The sequence below is a fragment of the Lucilia sericata genome, unplaced genomic scaffold (assembly GCF_015586225.1).
Source record: "Lucilia sericata isolate MDLA Ls3-8-SP2 unplaced genomic scaffold, ASM1558622v1 Contig000093F_arrow, whole genome shotgun sequence".
Classification (NCBI taxonomy): Eukaryota; Metazoa; Arthropoda; class Insecta; order Diptera; family Calliphoridae; genus Lucilia; species Lucilia sericata.
In genome coordinates, this window is record NW_023994125.1 from 552,348 (window position 1) to 574,032 (window position 21,685).

At 23.3% G+C, this 21,685-nt stretch overlaps 1 protein-coding gene across 1 annotated transcript in view; it reads right to left on the reverse strand.

Annotated features, from left to right (window-relative positions):
- Window positions 1–21,685, reverse strand: part of LOC119599851 (chitin deacetylase 1) — an 81,475-nt gene that overhangs the window by 37,439 nt on the left and 22,351 nt on the right. Inside the window, exons 2-4 of the mRNA XM_037949761.1 lie at window positions 19,432–19,514; window positions 17,405–17,516; window positions 1,574–1,701 (exon numbers count right to left, since the gene is read on the reverse strand). Coding sequence (XP_037805689.1) covers window positions 1,574–1,701; window positions 17,405–17,516; window positions 19,432–19,514 — 323 coding nt within the window. The remainder of the gene's footprint in view (window positions 1–1,573; window positions 1,702–17,404; window positions 17,517–19,431; window positions 19,515–21,685) is intronic.

Genomic DNA, 21,685 nt, shown 5'->3' on the forward strand with positions numbered 1-21,685 from the left:
CTGAACTAGAACTGAACTAGAACTGAACTAGAACTGAACTAGAACTGAACTAGAACTGAACTAGAACTGAACTAGAAGTGAACTAGAACTGAACTAGAACTGAACTAGAACTGAACTAGAACTGAACTAGAACTGAACTAGAACTGAACTAGAACTGAACTAGAACTGAACTAGAACTGAACTAGAACTGAACTAGAACTGAACTAGAACTGAACTAGAACTGAACTAGAACTGAACTAGAACTGAACTAGAACTGAACTAGAACTGAACTAGAACTGAACTAGAACTGAACTAGAACTGAACTAGAACTGAACTAGAACTGAACTAGAACTGAACTAGAACCTGAACTAGAACTGAACTAGAACTGAACTAGAACTGAACATGACCTAGACCTGACTATAACTGAGCTAGAACTGAACTATAATACGAGAACTGAACTAGAACTCACAGAACTGAACTAGAAATGAACTAGAACTGAACTGAACTAACTAGAACTGAACTAAACTGACAGAAACTGATGAACTGAACTAGAACTGAACTAAGGAACTAGAAGTAACTGGACTGAACTAAGAACTGAATTAGGATATAAACTAGAACTCAAACTAGAACTTACTATAACTGACTAGAACTAACTAGACTAACAGAACTGAACTAGAACTGAACTAGAACTGAACTAGAACTGAAACTAGACTGAACTAGACTGACTAGAATGAACTATGAACTGACTAGAACTGAACTAGAACTAAACTGAACTAGAACTGAACTAGAACTGAACTAGAACTGAACTAGAACTGAACTAGAACTGAACTAGAACTGAACTAGAACTGAACTAGAACTGAACTAGAACTGAACTAGAACTGAACTAGAACTGAACTAGAACTGAACTAGAACTGAACTAGAACTGAACTAGAACTGAACTAGAACTGAACTAGAACTGAACTAGAACTGAAATAGAACTGAAGAGACTCAAATTTCTTTGAAGAGGAAACATTGTATGTGGTCACCACAACGTATGACTATTATTTTGATACTCATACGCCACCGTAAACACAATTCAAATAAATCATGTTTTTTGTAAACCTAAAAAATTTTTTAGTTTTGTTTGGTGGTATGTTAAGTGCATTTATTTAACTTAATAATGTTTGGTCTTCATGAGGAAGTATAAGGAAAATTAGAAAATTGTTGTCAGTAATTGTGGATTTACAATTTTCGATTGGGTCCGTTTGATTATGGAATAAGTGAATTCTTCGGTTCATTCTTTTAAATTACTTCTTCCCTACAATACAAACATGTTGACACTATTTCCAAACATTCTAACGTTTGAGAGATATTGTACCCCCCCCCCCCCCCCAAAAAAAAAAGAAAAAAAAAGAATCCAACTATTTGTAACATATTTGCAAACATATTGTAGTAAATCTTGGAATGAATAAATGCGCTAGTATCATCATTATCCATACATTAAATTTTCTGTGACTTGAGAATTTACTACTAGTATTTGTATTTCCATTTTTGGTTTATAAATAAAGGGATGATACCACCACCACACTTTGTATTAGTTTGTTATACAACTTACCTTATCAGCTTCTAAGCCACCGGGAATTTGTGTACCATCCTTTGAGCAGTAACAGTATGGCAGTTGACATTCTTCGGTATTACACTTTTGTGCTTTATCAGCAGGTGCTTCGGTTATTGTAGCTGGTGCTGGAAGAAAAAAGAAGAAATAAATTTTATAAATACAAACAAATTCTATTTTTGCAATTGTTAAACGTGAAACAGGAAGTAAGGAAGGTGCAGTATGGTGGAACATTTTTTCTTGGGAATTATACTTAAAAGAATTTGTTAAAACGGAAGTTGGTTTATTTTGAAAAAAAAAAATATTTTAAATTTTCTAAAGTAAATAGATCTACTTTAATAGGATAAGAAATATTTATTTCAAGACTTTTAATTTAATATTAATTAATTTGTTTGGTTGTTACAATTAAAAAAAAAAAATTAATCTATGTCACTATTTGTTTTTTTAAAAGAAATCAAACAAATCAATAGTAATAGGGGCACAAATACAAAACAGTTTACAAAAACACACTTAAAATTGAAGCTAGATTCCCATTAGGGAATTATTTTGGGAACTAACTATGCAATAATTTCATTTAAATAATTATTAAAAACTAATATTTGTAACTCCAAATTATTGTAGTCCCATGCTGTTATGCTGCTTCTATTAAAATCATGTTAAATCTCTAAACTTTTTCCACAAAGTAATTAAGCGTATTTTACTGAATATTTGTTTAATGTGAACACACATTAAGTAAACAAATAAAAACATGTTTAAAGAATTAAAACAATCATTATTTAAAGTGTATACATTTATAAACATACATTTATATGGGTTCATCTAACTTAAGCAGGATACTCATACCCATATCCTTTTACAAATAAACACATACATATACATTTGTGGAAGGGGCCGAGACAATAAAGAGAAAACATAAACAAAGTTGTATCATTTCTAATCGAATGTTTTTGTCTTTTATAAGGATTTACATGACTTTACACTCAAAAAATCAAATCAAAATAACCCAGCAAACATAAATTCAAAAAATTTCCAATATTAATTTGCTGTCCAAATAAAAAATCATTCAGTTTTCCAAACAATTTAGAGCTATTCTTGGTTTTTAAAATTTCTTATACCTTTTTGTTTGCTGGGTTACTTGTCTGTTTGCCTAAGTGTGTCTGTGTAATTGTATTAGTATTTATTGTATCAATGTGCATGTATGCATGTAAGTCTATCGATATTTTTGTGAAAATGTTGACATTTTAAGAAAATCAAAATGCATTTTATACTTCAGTAATTTCAATCAATTGAATCAAATGTTTTTTCTCTTCATCTTCATCTTCTTCGACTTCATTTTCACATTGTAATAGCTTTTGTCCATGTTGTTGTTGCTGTTGATGTTTTTGATTTTCAAACGTCTTGTCTTTTAGTGTCATTTGCTGTTAAGTGAACAAAAATAACAATAACAACAAACTAGCATACACATACTTTGTTCATATTATATATGAAAATTTGTCTGATATATACTATTTTCTTAAGACTAGGACACGGAGAAATGTATACTATAATCACACATACACACATTTTAGAGCATACAGCTGCATATGTCTCGTATATTGAAATCTACAGTATATTCTGAAAGTAAGGATTTACGGATTGAAAACGGAATTTGGTTTGACTAGTTTTACGATACCAAATTATAGAAATATTGAAATTATTCTGCCTGCGAAATGGATTAAAAAAGGGACATAATTTTAAAATTTCAAATATTTTCAAGAATATTTCAGGAATTTTTAGACACATCACACAGAAATATATCATACTTCTAGGCGACGACGATTTCATTTTGTTATATTTTTTTTATATAGTTTGATTAATATTTTTCGAAGCTCCTAAAAGTATGCTGTATGTCTCAGCAGTTAACCTTAACATTCCGAGAATTTTCTCGAAAATATTTGGAAATACATAGTTTTATTAAGAAAATGATCTGTTTTATCTTAGAAGTGCTATTTCTAATTTCTTTTTAAATTTTTAGATCCACACTTTTTCCTCAAATTGTAAAAATGTATTTTTATTGTATGTATGACGATACCGTGTCATGACACTTTGTTTAATGGTGTTAGTAGAAATTGTTACTCTTACAAAAACACTAAAAACTGATTGTATTTCAATTTTAGATAAATATCATTTATACTGGTACAGAAAAAATTACACTCAAAGAAATTAAATATGGAATTTAATAATATGCCCCTCGCCATCAAAATCGTGTTCTATATGGATATTAATATAAGCATCACGATATTCAATTATGAGTTTTCACAATGTTTGAAAACATCTTATAAAATTCTCAAATTTCAATTTTATTCGAGAATATTCCAAGAATTTAGATGATCATTGCTTGAAAATACAGCATACTTTCAGGTGCACACTAAAAATATTGTAGCGACTTGGGTTAATGAACGAACTATTTAGAAACTTGTTTTGATGTACAATGTTTAAACTAATTATAAAGGCTAAAATCACTTTCTGATCGGGGCCTTATATGGGGGGTGGTGGTTGTACCATCCAACCCAAGATGTTAATATCTAATTCGATGTGATATAACAATCAGACTTTTCTAAGTGTAGGTCACCTAAATACAGACAAGTTTTGTTTTTAAAACAAATGTATATATAAACTAAAATTGCTGTTATACTGTTTCTCTTGGTTGTTTTTATTGTGTTGTAGTATCAAAAAGTCATTTGATGTAATGCGTGAATAGCACCTGTATGCTAACACACATCTTCTACTACAAACTCCTTCACTATACTATATAATCGAAAACTGATGGAATTACACTTGTGTGTATACTTCTCGAAAAAAGCTCACTTTTTTCTTTTAAATCAAATTGCTAAAGTATCAATATATGAGTAAGTGAAACTATAAGTCAAATGCAATAGTGTTGGCATCTTTGTATATTGAAGCGCTAGTAAGTGTAAATAGATTTTTATATCCTGTTTATTTTTATAGGATTATATATTTTTTTTTCTCTACAGCATATACTTGCTATTGTTTTCTCTTTATTGTATTTTTATTATATTTTTTTCTCTGATAAATGATTATTTATGCTAATGATACTAATTTACGTTATTATTTTTTGTATTTTTTTTCTGCAATTGTTGATGTTCTTTTCAAGGTACAGTTGTGTATGTATGATTTTTTTAACTGTAATTTATTCATTGTTTATTGAAAGACAATAAAATACGTTTTATTTGATTTTATTTTATTTAATTTTACTTCACTTGTAATGTAATAAAAATTCCCATAAATGTCACATTATCGTTTAAGTGAAATTATTTATGAGTGCAAAGATATTGTTTTATGTCAAATGTACATATATTTTTAAAGAATTTATGGGAGATATTTGTGATATTTATGCATTCCACTTGTATGCTTTACGATAATACTGTGAGTAAAAATTTTGAAAAATTTGGACTCATGAAAATAAGGACTTTTTGATTAAAGGTATATTTGATGTTTTTATTTTTTTAAAATTTTTCAATTTTATCTTTACTGTGCGTTTTTCATTAATTTCTCTAGTTTTTCTTGAAAATTTAAAACAAAAATAAATTTTCTTTTAAATTTCAAATTTTAAAATAATAGTTTTATTAATTTTTATTGTTGTTTCCCATTTTAAGTTATTTATTTAAAATCTCAAGCTGATTGAAAATGTACAAATCTATATAGAATATAGAATGTACCACAATTTTCAATTCTTTTTATTTTTTCTGTTTGATTGCAACAATTTTATTTGTTTAAATTAACCCTTTTGTTAACATTGACTATTAAAAAAGCTTCTTTATCGAAAAAGCTTAAACAAGTTAAATTTAAATTAATGCTCTTCTTTTACGCAAAAGTGGTTAGTTAGGTTTGTATGCAAAAAAGCTCTTGAGAAAAGCTTTTGTTTAAAAGTGGCGATCTTAACAAAACTTTTTAACTGCGAAAAGCTTTCTTAAGTTGAGCTTATTATAGTTCTTTTTGATTTAGTTTTTGTCAAAAAAATAAAATCTAAAAATTTGTTTAAGCTTTTATACAAAAAAGCTTTTTTAGCAAAAGCTTTTTTTTAATTTCTTTCACAAAAGCCATTTCAGCTTATTTAACAAAAAGTTGTTTAAGTAAGTAGTGATTAAAAGGTTTTTATTTTTGTAAAAAAAGCTTTTCAATGAAAAAAAGACATTTTGTGTTTTTTACTTCTTCTTAATAATAGTTGTTACAAAAGCCTTAAGAGCTTCTTTTTGAGTTTTTTAGTTTAATAATTTTTTAAGCAGAATAAACATTTTGCGTAGAAAGTATTAAATAGGCTTTAAAAGCTTTTTGTTTAAGTAAGATTTAAAAGCTTAACAAAGATTTAAAAAGCTTGCTAAATAAGCTGAAAAAGGTTTTGTTAAAAAGGCTTTAAAATATTTTGTTAAAAATGCTTAAAAGCTTTTTGAAAAATTTTCTTAATAATATTTTTGTTGAAAAAGCTTTTTATATTAGTTACACTAGAGATTCCCGTTCTTAAATGTTTAAGCTTTTACACCAAAAAGCTTGTGTTTTTTACTTCTTCTTTTTTTAGCTTGGAAAGTCTTAAATTAAGCTTGAAAAAGCTTAAATTAATCCTAGAAGTTTAAAAACTTAAAAAAAACTCAAAAACTTTTTGTTTAAAAAAGCATTAAAAACTTGTGGTTGAACAAAGCTTAAATAGCTTTTTATTAAATAAAGTGTAAAACCTTTTTTGTTAAAAAAAAGTTTGTTAATAGCTTTTAAAAGCTTTTTGATAAAAAAAACTCTTGTTTTGAATTTGTGAAAAGAGTTTATTTTTTTGGTACAATAAGAGTTGTTTCAAGCTTTTTTACGTTTTTTTAGCTTAAAAATTTTAGCTTAGAAAGCCTTAAATAGGCTTTAAACACTTTTTGCTTAAGTAAGCTTTTTAACAAAGATTTAAAAAGTTTGTTAAAAAAGAAGAAAAAGGTTTTGTTAAAAAAACTTTTTTGTTTACAAAAGTTTTGTTAATAGCTTTAAAAGCTTTTTGGTAAAAAACTCTTGTTTTGAATTTGTGAAAAGAGTTTCATTTTTTGTGGTACGATAAGAGTTGTTAGAAAAGCCTTAAAAGCTTTTTTAAGTTTTGTTGAAAAGCTTTTTATATTAGTTACACTAGAGTTTCTCGTTCTTAAACTTTAATAAGAGAGACTTTAAGAGAGACCACTTTAGACTCCCACAACCACTAAAGGGTTAAAGCTCCTCCTAACACATGCATACATACATCTATATAGTATATTTGCCTAGAATACACAACATATTTGTACACACATTTTCCTTGTATGTGTATTTTGGTATTTTGGCTTGTTAGAGTTAGGTGTTGTGGGGTGGCGTGTGATTTCTTTATTTTTTTTTGATTGAATTGTTCTGAAAAATAAACATTTTCAATTGTATTTTGATTTGTTAGTCTTAGTGTTAAAAATTGTAGTGTATTGTACATATATTGGATGTTAATACTAGAGACTCGTTTAAGGGAGATAACCATCAGCATCATTGGCAGCAACATCTACTAGACTTTCCCCTTTTTATTTTGTTATTTATTTTTATTTAAGAAAAATCTTAAAATCCTTTTAAAATACTTGTACATAAAATCTGTGGTATATACATATTTTATATGTCAATGTGTTTTGTAATTTTCTACATGCACTTAATGTTAATTTTATTGACAATCTTTTTTTTTTGGTTGAGGTAAGAATGACAATAAAATTGTTACACTTTTGATAATACAAAACAATAAAAATTTAAACAAAGGAATGTGATTGGAAAAATTGTAAAGGTTTATTTTGTATACTTGTAGGCGTTTCAGTTATAGGAGCGGAGGGAAGTGATTATGCCAATGTTTTAATCAGAAACCATTGAATTTTTTTTAATTAGTTAGTAAATGTTATCAACTTTTAAAATATACATAAATATTTAAATCTTTTAAAACTAAATTTTGTTTTTAATGTTTAAGAACTTTCCAAAAAAAAAATCCATTTAAATTTTCATTGTTTTTCTTTACATTTCTGCTTTTATTTCATTAGAAAATGTTTATAAAATATAATTAGATTAATATTTTTAGTTAGATTTAAATATTAAAATATACTTTAAAACTTTTTATCTGCTTAAGTAAGTTTAAGCAAAAATTTTTAATCTGCTTTGTTAAAAAAGAAAATTACATTCTTCATCACTGTATGTAAGCAAATACAAGTAAATAATGTAAAAATGTTTGTATGTAACTAACACATAAATACTTATAACAAAATCCAAACAAAGGCTGACCAAAACATTAATTGGCTTAAGGTTGGACATTTTTGTTTCTATAAATATAGAAAATCTCTTTAACTTTTGTATATATTGAATAGGTAAACAACAATATGTGTTAAATCTATAATATGGATTCTCATGAATTTTTATGGCTTTTGTCTTTATAAATAATATGGTAAAAAGAAAATAAATCTTAAAATATTTCTATACACACTATTTAGGTATGTAAATGTGTATATGTTTGATTACATATTTGATTTTCTTCTGGAATGTCCATAAATGTTTAATAGGGAGGTCTTTGGCAAATTATTTTTTTATTTGAAAAAGTATGAGGAGTTCTAGTTATCAAGGTATTGAAAACTATTAGAGTATCAGATGGAAATCGAAACTATAACCCCCATATTGATAGAACCAGTACACTTCCTTGGTAAAATAACCCACTATTTCAAACTTTTTTTTGTTAAACAGAGGTTTTCAAAAATTTTCTTTAAATAATAAAAGGAAATTTGATAAATTTTCCATATAAAGGAGGAAAATTAAAAATAAAAATCTATAATATTTTTCACTGGAAAGTTATCTAAAAAAAAGAGAATTTTTTGGAAATTTTTCTATAAAGAAAAAAATTTTGGAGATATTTTTCTGTAAGAAAATACATTTTTCATAAGAAAATAAATTTTTACAAAATTTTCTCTATAAAGGAGAGAACTATTTAGAACATTTTCTATAAGGAATAGAAATTTTTGGAAATTTTTTTCTGTAAGAAAAGACATTTTTCTATAAGAAGAGAATTTTTCCTAAAACTTTCTATAAGACGAGAATTTTTCAAAAAATTTTCTATAAGAAGAAAAATTTTTTGAAAATTTTCTATAAGAAGAGGCATTTTCAGAAAATTTTCCTTAAGAAGAGAAATTTTCAAAAAAATTTCTTTTAGAAGAAAAATTTTCATTAAGAAAATAAATTTTCAGAAAATTTTCTAAAAGAAGAGAAATGGACAGAACATTTTTCTATAAGAAGGGAAATTTTTTAAAAATTGCTTTAAGTAGAGAAATTTTCAAAAAATTTTCTTTCAAAACACAAATATTTAAAAAATATTTTTTGAAGAAGACAAATTTTCAAAAAATTTATTTAAGAGTAATTTTTAAAAAAAATTTCCTTAAGAATGAAATTTTCAGAAATTTTTCTATAAGAAAAGAAATTTTCAGATAAAGGAAGAGAAATTTTCAGAAATTTTTTTATAAGAGAAATTTTTTAATAAGAGAAATTTTTAAAATATTTTCAGAAAATTTTCTTTAGGAGAAATTTCCAGAAAATTTCTTTAGGAGAAATTTTCAGAAAAATTTCTTTAGGAGAAATTTTCAGAAAAATTTCTTTAGGAGAAATTTTCAGAAAAATTTCTTTAGGAGAAATTTTCAGAAAAATTTCTTTAGGAGAAATTTTCACAATATTTTTTATAAGATAAATTTTCAGAAAATTTTCTATAAGATAAATTTTCAGAAAATTTTCTATAAGATAAATTTTCAGAAAATTTTCTATAAGATAAATTTTCAGAAAATTTTCAATAAGAGAAATTTTCAGAAAATTTTCTATAAACAGAGACATTTTCAGAAAATTTTCTATAAAAAAGAGAAATTTTCAGAAAATTTTCTATAAGAAGAGAAATTTTCAGAAAATTTTCTATAAGAAGAGAAATTTTCAAACAATTTTCTATATGAAAAGAAATTTTCAGAAAATTTTCTTTAGGAGAAATTTTCAGAAAAATTTTCAAACAATTTTCTATATGAAAAGAAATTTTCAGAAAAATTTCTTTAGGAGAAATTTTCAGAAAAATTTCTTTAGGAATTTTCTATAAGAAGTGAAATTTTTAAAAATTTTCTTTAAGAAGAGAAATTTTTAGAAAATGTTCAATAAGAAAAGAAATTTTTCAGCAAATTTTCTATAATAAGTGAAATTTTCATCAAATTTTCTATAAGAGAAAAAATTTTCTATAAAAAGTGAAATCTTCTATAAAAAGACAAATTTTCAGAAAATTCTCTGTAAGAAAGAGAAATTTTCAGAAAATTTTTTAAAAGATATATTTTCAGAAAATTCTCTGTAAGAAAGATAAATTTCAGAAAATTTTCTATAAGAAAAACAATTTTTTATAAGAAAAATTTTCAGAAAATTTAAAATAACAAGATAAATTTTAAGAAGATTTTCTATAAAAGGGAAATTTTCAAAAAATTTCCATAAAATACATTTTAAGAAAATTTTCAATAAGAAGATAAATTTTCAGAAAATTTTCTATAAAAAGAAAAATGTTCACAAAATTTTCTATAAGAAAAGAATTCGTCGAAAATGTTCTTCTTTCAACAGCAATTAAATCCTTTTTAATTTTTGTAAATTTATCTAAAATACAGCATCGATTCTTCTTAAACCTTTTGCTGATTATTAAAAATCAACCCTAATATTTACATATTTGTATTTTTCAAGTAAATAAATATTAAATAATTCTTGAAATATTTTAAAACAATTGTTTTGTTATTACTCCTTTCACTTTATAGTTATTATATTTTCTTATTTAATATTTTTGTTCAAGAAAATTAGCAATAGTTTACCATAGACAATAATCATTGTGTATGTGTTGTTTGAAAAGATTTACATATCTTTAACAGCAACATTTTAGTTTTAAAGAAAATTTTCCACAAATATTGTGCATTGTAGAAAATTTACTCAATGGAAATTCTTTTGTGAAAGCATAATTAAAATATTGTTGTTTTTTTAAGGATTTTTTCAATATAACAATCAACAAATTGTTTAAAATTTTAAAAAATAAACTACATATGTAATAATACACTATTTTTAAAGATAAAATAAATTGCAATTTAAAAATCTTAAGTGTTTCGACTTAAAGTATTTAGGGATTAAATATAAAAGGTATTAATGAATGCAAAATACGCTACATTTTCTTTTTTTTTTTAAACAATTTTATGAAATTTTTAAAATTTTCAAGAATATTCCGGGAACTTCTTTTATCCATCAAATGCGATGCATACTTTTAGGCTTACATATAATATAAGAATACAATATGTTTCAATTAAGGTTTAATCAAGTGTTATGTGAGGCTTATTTAAAGCCTCAAATTATTATACAAACTAATGAACAGTTCCTGGAATATTCTCGACATATTAAGATTATCACCTGCTATAGCTCAACATAAAATTATTCTAAATTTCCAATTACTATTTAAAACTAACAAATTACTAGTATTTTAAAGTTATTTCTAAAATTGTATAATCTTCATTCTAAACTTTAATATAAATTGCACTTTTCTTTAAATTACTAGTGTTTTTTTTAATACAACAAAAAAAAACATAACAAATCTTTTCATTTTATAGATTTTTTATTATTATTTTTGTTTTTTTTTTTTTTTGTTGCTTTTTTCTTGATCAAAAACTTTTTTGTGGCATCTTCCTGCAAACAGTTCATCATTTTGTAATGCAACTTGTGTGACAGTTGAATGCTATAAACTTGACAAATTATATCGAATTTTATAGGAAAACTTTTTTCCTTCGTTAAAGTTATTAAAGTCTTCTTCTGTGGTTTATTGAGAGTTAAAAGCAGGACTAAGATTTTGCCATTTTTTTCTAGGTTTACTTTTAACAAATGTTTACTAAAAAGTTTGTCATTTAAAGTTGAAAATATTTTTTTTTTTTTTTAATTTTAAATATTGAAGTTGTGGGAAGAATTTAAGTGGTAGGATTTGAAGAAGATTTCTTTTTGCAAGGCTTTTATTTGATGGCATTGAAAAATGTAATTGATGAGTTTTTGTTTAAAGAAAAAGAAATGCAATTTATTATTAAAGGTGTTCGTGGGTTTCAAACAAGAAAATAAAAAGCTAAGAAAGAGAAGAGAAATACTTTTTAGAAACAATATTTTATAGCAAGAGCTAGAAAGTAATCCTTTCTTTAAAGATATATATTTAAACATTTTTTATAAGAAGCAAAATTTTTATAAAATTTTATATATGAAGAGAAACTTTTGAAAAATTTTCTATATGAAAAGAAACTTTTGAAAAATTTTCTATAAGAAGAGAAATTTTTGGAAAATTTTCTATATGAAGAGAATTTTTTGAAGAGATTTCTATAAGAGAAATGTTTTAAAATTTTCTATTAGAGAAATTTTTAAATTTTCTATGAGAGAAATTTTTGAAAATTTTTCTATGACAAGACACATTGTGAAACATTTTCTATAAGAAGTGAAATTTTTTAAAAATTTTCTATTAGAGAAGAAATTTTTTAAAAATTTTCTATAAAAAGAAATTTTTTTTGAAATTTGTTTTTAGAAAAAGAGAAATTTTTAAAATATATTCTAAAAGAAGAGAAATTTTTGAAAATTTTTCTAAAAGAAGAAAAATTTTTGGAAACATATTTTATAAGAGAAATTTTTGAAAAAGTTTTTATGAGGAGAGAAATTTTTGTAAAATTTTTAATAGATTAAAAATTTGTCAAAAATTTTTTGTTAGAAGATAAATTTTTGACAATTTTTCTATAAGAAGAGAAATTTATAAAAGGAAATTTTTAAAAAAAATTATATGTAGATAAATTTTTGAAAAGGTTTCTATAAGAGAACTGTTTTTAAAATTTTCTATAAGGGAATATTTTTAAATATTCTATAAGAGACATTTAAAAAAATTTTTAAAATTTTAAAAAATTTTAAAAATTTTAAAAAATTTTAAAAAATTTTAAAAATTTGAAAAAATTTTAAAAATTTGAAAAAAAATTGAATTTGAAAATTTTTTTTATAACAAGAGACATTTGTGAAACATTTTCTATAAGAAGAGAAATTTCTAAAAATTTTCTATAAGAAGTGAAATTTTTTAAACTTTTTCTATTGGAGAAGAAATTTTTGTAAAATTTTCTATAAAAAGAGATATTTTTGAAAAAATTTTTAGAAAAAGAGAAATTTTTAAAAAATGTTCTATAAGAAGAAAAATTTTTGAAAAATTTTCCATAAGAAATTGCTCAGAGAAATTTTCAGAATATTTTCTTTAAGAAGAGAAATTTTCAGAAAGTTTTCTTTAAGAAGAGAAAATTTGAAATAGGGGGAAAAATTTTCAGAAAATTTTCTATAAAAAGAAAAATTTTTAGAAAGAAGAGAAACTTTTAGAATATTTTCTTTAAGAAGAGAAATTTTTAGAATATTTTCTTTAAGAAGAGAAATTTTCGGAATATTTTTTTTTAAAAAGCGATTTTATGAAAATTTTCTTTAAGAAAAAAGGTTTTCAGAAAATTTTCTATAAGAAGGGAAAATGTTAAATAAAATAAATTATCAGAAGATTTTCAATAAGATAAATTTTCAGAAAATTTTCTATAAGAAGGGAAATTTTTGGAAAATTATTATATCAAGTAATTTTTTTGAAAAGATTGCTATAAAAGAAATGTTTATAAAATTTTCTATTAGAGAATTTTTTAAAATTTTCTATTAGAGAATTTTTTTAAAATTTTCTTAAGAGAAATTTTTTTTAAATTTTCCAATAGAATTTTTTTTAAATTTTTCTATAACAAGAGACATTTGTGAAACATTTTCTATAAGAAGAGCAATTTCTAAAAATTTTCTATAAGAAGAGAAAATTTTTAAACATTTTCTATTGGAGAAGACATTTTTGTAAAATTTTCTATAAAAAAGAGATAATTTTGAAATTTTTTTTAGAAAAAGAGAAATTTTTAAAAAATATTCTATAAGTGAAATTTTTGAACAATTTTGTATATGAGAAATTTTTGAAAAAATTTCTAAAAGAGAAATTTTTGGAAAAATTTTTTATAAGAAGAGAATTTTTTGAAAAAGTTTTTAGGAGAAAAAAATTTTTTGTAAAATTTTATATAAGAGAAATTTATGAAAAATTTTCTATAAGAATGAAAATTTTCTATAAAGAAATTTAATATAATGAAGAGATATTTTCTAAAATTTTCTATATAGAAAAAAATTTTTAGAGTATTATATAGAAGAGAATTTCTATATAGAAGAGAAGTTTTCGAAAATTTTCTATAAAAAAAGAAATTTTCGACCAATTTTTCTAAAATTTTTTTATAAGAAACAAATTTTTTTAAAATTTTTTATAATAAAAATAAATTTTCGAAAGTTTTTTGTTTTCTTTTCAAAAATCCTTCTTTTTCTTAACACTTACAACAACTAATGAATCCTTTTCACTTTTGATAATTTTACCAAAAATACTGCATCAAATTATTTTTTATACAAAATTCTTTTTTCCAATTTTTGCTGATTTGTTAAAATATTTTTCATTTTCTTTTCTATTTCCAATAAAACTTGACTTTTATTTTTACTACCATTACCTTTAAAACAAAGTATGTGTGTGCGTGTGTATGTATGGCTGTATTAGAGTATACTTCCGGGTTTTGTCTGTTGGTTTAAAATATGCTCTATTTCCTGTTTTATTTATGCTTGAACACTTTTATTTCTCTAAAATGAAGCGCATATAGACAGTAAGGATTAAATGATGATAAAGATTGTGCTTTCTTTTTTAAGGAAAAAATAAAAATTATTTTTTCTAGACATTTTACATACTCCTCTAGGAAAAAAATATACAATGTATTGTAAGGTTTAGTTTGTTTTTTTGAAGAGAAGAAAATGTAAAGGCAGAGTTAGAAAGTGTATGCATGTGTTTTATATCATTTACTTAGAAAAATATTAAAGATTTTTTGTAATATACTACAACTGCAAGGTTTGCTGTTGTTTTTATTTCTTTTTCATTTATAGCAGTTTTTTATTTTGTTGTTTTTGAATCCTTTTTGTGCTTTGTATATTAAGGCATGTCCCATAAATGAATTATGCGACATTTGTTGGAAATTGCTTCCTAATCTCTAACATCCTTTTGCTTTTCATACACAATTCACTTGCATACATTTCAAAGAAGAAACTTCTATATATGTGTGTGTATATCCTGCTTTTCATATGAGTAGTGAGTATGTGTGCATCAGTAGTAGTTGGTAAGATCTAGTTAAAATGTATGAGTAGTATTTCCTTTTATTTTAACAAACGACATTTATATGAATTTAAAATGTATTTATTTGTATGTGTCTGTATTTACTTGTGTTGTTTTTTTAGTTTGTGTTTGTATATTTGCCTTAGTCTATTTCCAAAATGCATTAGTTGGCCTTGCAGTTCAATTTGTCTTTTAATGCCTTTTATTTCTTCAATTGCACTATGGGTGAGAAAATTTAGATGAATGTCTTAAAATATGTTTGATAGAAGTTTTTAGAGTTAGTTTGAATCCAGGAAATATTTTCGAAATTTTTCTGCAAAAAAAATATATTTTAGAAAATTTTCTATAAAAAAATATATTTTAGAAAATTTTCTATAAAAAAGAAATTTTAGAAAATTTTCTATAAAAAGAGAAATTTTAGAAAATTTTCTATAAAAAGAGAAATTTTAGAAAATTTTCTATAAAAAGAGAAATTTTAGAAAATTTTCTATAAAAAGAGAAATTTTAGAAAATTTTCTATAAAAAGAGAAATTTTAGAAAATTTTCTATAAAAAGAGAAATTTTAGAAAATTTTCTATAAAAAGAGAAATTTTAGAAAATTTTCTATAAAAAGAGAAATTTTAGAAAATTTTCTATAAAAAGAGAAATTTTAGAAAATTTTCTATAAAAAGAGAAATTTTAGAAAATTTTCTATAAAAAGAGAAATTTTAGAAAATTTTCTATAAAAAGAGAAATTTTAGAAAATTTTCTATAAAAAGAGAAATTTTAGAAAATTTTCTATAAAAAGAGAAATTTTAGAAAATTTTCAGTAAAAAGAGAAATTTTAGAAAATTTTCTATAAAAAGAGAAATTTTAGAAAATTTTCTATAAAGAGAAATTTCAGAAAATTTTCTATAAAAAAAGAGAAATTTCAGAAAATTTTCTATAAAAAAGTGAAATTTTAGATAATTTTCTATAAAGAGAAATTTTAGAAATTTTTCCATAGAGAGAAATTTCAGAAAATTTTCTATAAAAAAGAGAAATTTCAGAAAATTTTCTATAAAAAAGAGAAATTTTAGAAATTTTTCTATAAAGAGAAATTTTAGAATATTTTCTATAAAGAGAAAATTTCAAAAATTTTCTATAAAGAGAAAATATCGAAAAATTTTTATAAAGAGAAAATTTCAAAAATTTTCTATAAAGAGAAAATATCGAAAAATTTTTATAAAGAGAAAATTTCTAAAATTTTCTATAAAGAGAAAATTTCTAAAATTTTCTATAAAGAGAAAATTTCGAAAATTTTCCATAAAAGAATATTTCAAAATTTTTTCCATAAGAGAATATTTCAAAAATGTTTCCATAAGAGAAAATTTTCTATAAGAGAAAATTTCGAAAATTTTCTATAAATATTCTATAAATATTCTATAAAGAGAAATTTTCAAAAATTTTCTATAAAGAGACAATTTCGAAAATTTTCTATAATGGGAAATTTTAGGAAATATTAAATAAAGAGAAAATTTTAAAAATTTTCTATAATGAGGAAATTTCGAAAATTTTCTATAATGAGGAAATTTTCTATAAAGAGGAAATTTCGAAAATTTTCTATAAAGAGGAAATTTCGAAAATTTTCTATAAAGAGGAAATTTCGAAAATTTTGTATAAATAGAAAATTTCGAGAATTTTCTATTAAAAAAGAGATTTTTTTTTAATTTTCTATAAAAAAGAGAAATTTTAGAAAAAAAATTCTGTAAAGTGAAAATTTTGTATAAAAATAGAAATTCGTTAATATTCTATTGGCGGTAAAAGTTTGCTATAAGAGAGAGTTGAAAATTTTCTGAACCATAGTGCAGTATTACTTAGGTTTCTTTCAAATATCAAACTACTAAATATGTATATGGGTGGTAAGAGAAATAGCATAAATGTTCAATTTAATATTTTTTTCTTTAAATTCACTCCCACCCTAATGTTTTTCCTTCACACATTTGCTCACCTTAAAATTCTGTATGCCATAAAACCTTTACCTTAAAACCTATAGACATTATATATTACTTATTCTATATGAATATCTTTACATTTACTCCTTCATCTTTGTAATTTCTTTTTATTCCTGTTTTACCTCTAACACACGTATTCTATAGGGTTTCAAAATATTGTTGCATTAAGTATTTAATATACAATAAAAAAAAGTTATATCTTTAGATCTAAATAAAAGAGTATTTCTATTTTCTATGTATTTGGTTTATGTGGTCTAACCATATTTTTATGTGGATGGGTTTTAAATAAAAAGTGCCAGGACTTTCTCACTAAATACATACACACATACATACTACTGGGTTTTAATACAAGTATTTTATACTTTTAAAATTTGTTCAAAGGTTTGTGTCTTCTAACATGTTTAGATACATGTTATATTAAATATTTCACATATTTCTTGTTTTTACATATAATAGCATTCCCTTCTGCTATGGACAGTATTATATTGCGTATATCACTTTTATTAATTTGTAGATTTGTTGCATATTTTTCTTCTTTTAATGTTTTTGATGTAAAACTTTGAATACAAATTTATTTATGTATTTAGAACTTACTTGTTGCTAATGGTCCACATTTGGCTTCATCTTTGAAGGTACAGTATTTTTGTAAATCATCAAAATAGAGACCAGAAGGACAACGATTTAGATAAGGGTAACCATCAACACACTAAAAGAAAAGAGACATAAAGAGATAATTGTAATTATTTGGAATAAAACAAAAATTCATTAAAATTTCTAAAGAGAAATTTTGCAATTTTTATACCTTTCTTCACCTTCGTGGGAAAGGTATATACATATACGTTTGTCATTCCTTTTTCACAATATAATTTCCCGACCTTATAAAGTATATATTATGGATCCTTATAGATAACTATGTCTGTCTGTTTGTCTGTCTGTATGTCTGTATGTCTTTCTGTCTGTCTGTCTGTATGTCTTTCTGTATGTCTGTCTGTCTGTCTGTATGTTTGTATGTTTGTTACAATCAGTCTTTAAAATACCCCGGATATCTTCGAGGTCCAATTCCAATTTTTTTCATGCTTTGCAAAATAAAAGCAACAACAACATTGCTTATTGGAAAAAATACGTATGTTTGGATGTGTTGGTTTTAATGATTTGCGTATTTTGGTTTTGTGTTTTGTTTCGTTTGGCGTTAGTTGTTGTTGTTTTGTTATGAAATAAATTGAAATTTTATAAAATTAATCTTTATTTAAACACACTATTTTTGATAATTTTCCATAAATAAAGAAATTTTAAGAAAATTTTCTATAAAAAGTGAAATTTAAAGAGATATGATATCAAATGAGCTATTTTTAAAGATTTTTTTTTATAAAAATAGACATTTTTAGAGAATTTTCCATAAAAAGGAAAATTTTGAGAAGAGTTTCTATAGAAAGTGAAATTATTTTAGAATGTTTTTTTTTTTATAAAAAGATAAATGTTTAGAGAATTTTGTATACGAAAGAAACATATTTAGAACATTTTCGATAAAATGGAAATTTTTAGAATATTTTATTAAAATTTAATTTTTTTGGTAATAAAAGAAAGAAGTTTTTAGATAATTTTCTATATAAAAACTAAATTTTTGAGAATTTTTTACAAAAAAGAAAAATTTTAGAGAATTTTCTTTGGAAAGGAAAATTTTGAAAAAATTTTCTATAAAAATGAAATTATTGTAGAATATATTTTTTTTGAAAGATTTTTCTATAAAACGATAAATGTTTAGAGAATTTTCTATAAAAAAGGAAAATTTTTAGAAAAATTTCGAAAAAAAGGAAATTTTTAGAAAAATTTCGAAAAAAAGGAAATTTTTAGAAAATTTTCTATAGAAAAGGAAAATTTTAGAATATTTTATTAAAATTGAATTTTTTGGTAATAAAAAAGAAGTTTTTAAAGAATTTTCTATAAAAAAAAATTTGAAAATTTTTTAAAAAAAAGATAAATTTTTAGAGAATTTTCCATCAAAAGGATAATTTTCTATAAAAAGTGATATTATTGTAGAACATACTTTTTTTTTTAAAAAGAGAAAGATTTTTCTATAAAAAGAGAATTTTCCATCAAAAGGATAATTTTCTATAAAAAGTGATATTATTGTAGAACATACTTTTTTTCTTAAAAAGAGAAAGATTTTTCTATAAAAAGAGAATTTTCCATAAAAAAGAAAAATTTTTAGAAAATTTTTAATAAAGAGGGAAATTTTCAGAAAATTTTCTATAAAAAGGCTTTAAAAAAATTTCGTTAAAAAACAAAATGTTTGAGAAGGAAAATTTTTAGAGAATTTTTTATAGAAAAGAAAAATTTTGAGAAAATTTTCTATAAAAAGTGAAATCATTGTAGAACATAATTTTTTTCTTAAAAGAGAAAGGTTTTTCTGTAAAAAGATAAATGTTAGAGAATTTTCTAAAAAAAAGAAACATTTTTATAAAAATTTCTATAAAAAGGAAATTTTTTAGAAAATTTTTTATAAAAGAAGGAAATTTTTAGAATATTTTCTAAAAAGAAGAAATTTACGAAAAATATTCTAAAAAAATAAAATTTTTCTATATTTTTTGTGATTTTTTCTTCTTTTCTCATTCATTACTCACCTGATAGAAACGACGACAAGTAACAGGATCTGCATAATTGCCATTTGCAACTTGTGAAGGACATTGGAATTCTTCCTTTTGTGCTATAATTTCATAAAAAAGAAAATAAAATATAAATAAATATTTAAAAACATTTTAAAATTCATATGCAAAAAAAGCTTCTAAATAGTAGTAATTAAAAATAAATTGTTTAACATTGTTCCTTTATAATTTACATTCATACAACTTAAATCATTTTATTTAACTATACAACTTTCAAATGTTACAGAAAAACAAAAACTTTTTCTTACAATCTTTTTTTTATACAAAATAAGTACTTACTTGAAAAAAAACGTACATAAGAAAAACTTGCCTTAAACAAAGTAAAACGTATGTACTTTTCATGTATTTATTTCCTGTTTTGTTAAAAGGGGGCTAAAGTTTTTACTATTTTTTTTTTTCATCATACATATAATGAAAGCATGCGTTGTATTTTGTATGTCGTTTTGAAAACCAACATGTATAGAATTAAGTTTTGTAATTTTTTTTCTTTGTATAGCCTTGAGAATATATGTATAAAAAAACTAAAGTCTGTTTGCTTTTGTTTCCTAAATTACATTCATTCACTTCATACAGACATACAGGCTTTTATGTATACTATAGAATGAATGTAATATTAGTTACTTTTTAACTACAAGTTGCAATTTTATAGCAAAAAGAAAAAAAAAAACTGAAAAAGGAAAACTGCATTTAGTCATTTATGCTATAACTAAATACAATTTTTGTATACATTGTAGCTTTTACATTTAAAGTAACACTGAAAGAAGTTTTTGGTTTAGAAAATTTAAGAATATGATGGTTTCGAAGAGTTATTAAAAACCAGTAAGAATTTATAGTCGGGCATGCTATGGCATATGATACCCTACACCAGTGATTATGTAACAAATGTTGATTATTTTTTAATAATAAAGTATTTAATTTCATTTTTACTTTAATTCAGAAATATTTTAACAATTTGTTCACAAAAGAGGCATTTTCTTAAAAACATCAGTTATTTATGCAAAATATTATCTTGATATTAGTGTTTATAAGTGAATTTGGACCATCAAGTCATTTTCTGAAGGAGACTTAATATGGGGAATAGGGTAAAATGCAGCCCGATCATTACGAAGACAGACAGACAGACTGACTTACTGACAGACAGACAGACAGACAGATAGACAGACAGACAGACAGACAGACAGACAGACGGACTTAGAAAATGATTCTAAGCCGATTGATATACTTTCAGGTGGGTGTAGGACCAATATTTTTGGGTGTTACAAACATCAGCACAAACGCATAATACCCTCCCCACTACAGACTGACAGACAGAGAGACAGACAGACAGACAGACAGACAGACGGACGGACGAACGGACGGACGGACTTAGAAAGTGATTCTAAGCCAATTAATATACTTTCAGGTGGGTGTAGGACCAATATTTTTGGGTTTTACAAACATCAGCACAAACGCATAATACCCTCCCCACTACAGTGGTGTAGGGTATAATGATGTATATTAAAATAATAAGTGGAAATTTGTTTCTTTTAATAGCTAATATGTATTGTGGTCTATCAGATGTTACAAAAATATTTAGCTTTTTATCTTAATTTTAGAAGTTGTGTAGCAGTTAGCAACTGACTGAGTTTTAGCAAAAAATAAAGAAAACTTAAATATTTCCTCTGCAATTTTTTCCAGTGTATTGCCACCCTCTTATAAAAATAATTTTCATAAAAAGTTACCTCTATATGTTATTTAAAAGAAAGTACACAAAATTTAACCTTTTTCTAGAATTAGAAATAATAAAATCCAGTAGTCTACATGTGTTTTTGTTAGAGAAAAATATATAATAGAAACAGAAAAAGCTAAAATTATTTTATACATCTATGAAATTTTTGTTAATAAAAACTAAACTTATGTTTTATGACCTCTAGGCTTATAATATGATAAAAAAGGAACAAAAACTCCTTTTATTCATTTATAGTTTTTTAACTTTTGTCTATAGAATAGTTAAGAGTAAGGGAAAATTGAATTATTTACAATAACTAAATAGAAAACTAAACTGTTTGTTTAAATTTTAAATTAATAATACATATTTTTTGTATTAAATATTCATAGAAAATTATGACTTTTTTGTAGAAAAAAATATAAAATCATTTTTATATAATTAGTATTTAAGCTTAATCTCTATAAATATTTATCTGTTAATAAGTGCAGAAAATTCAGGGAATAT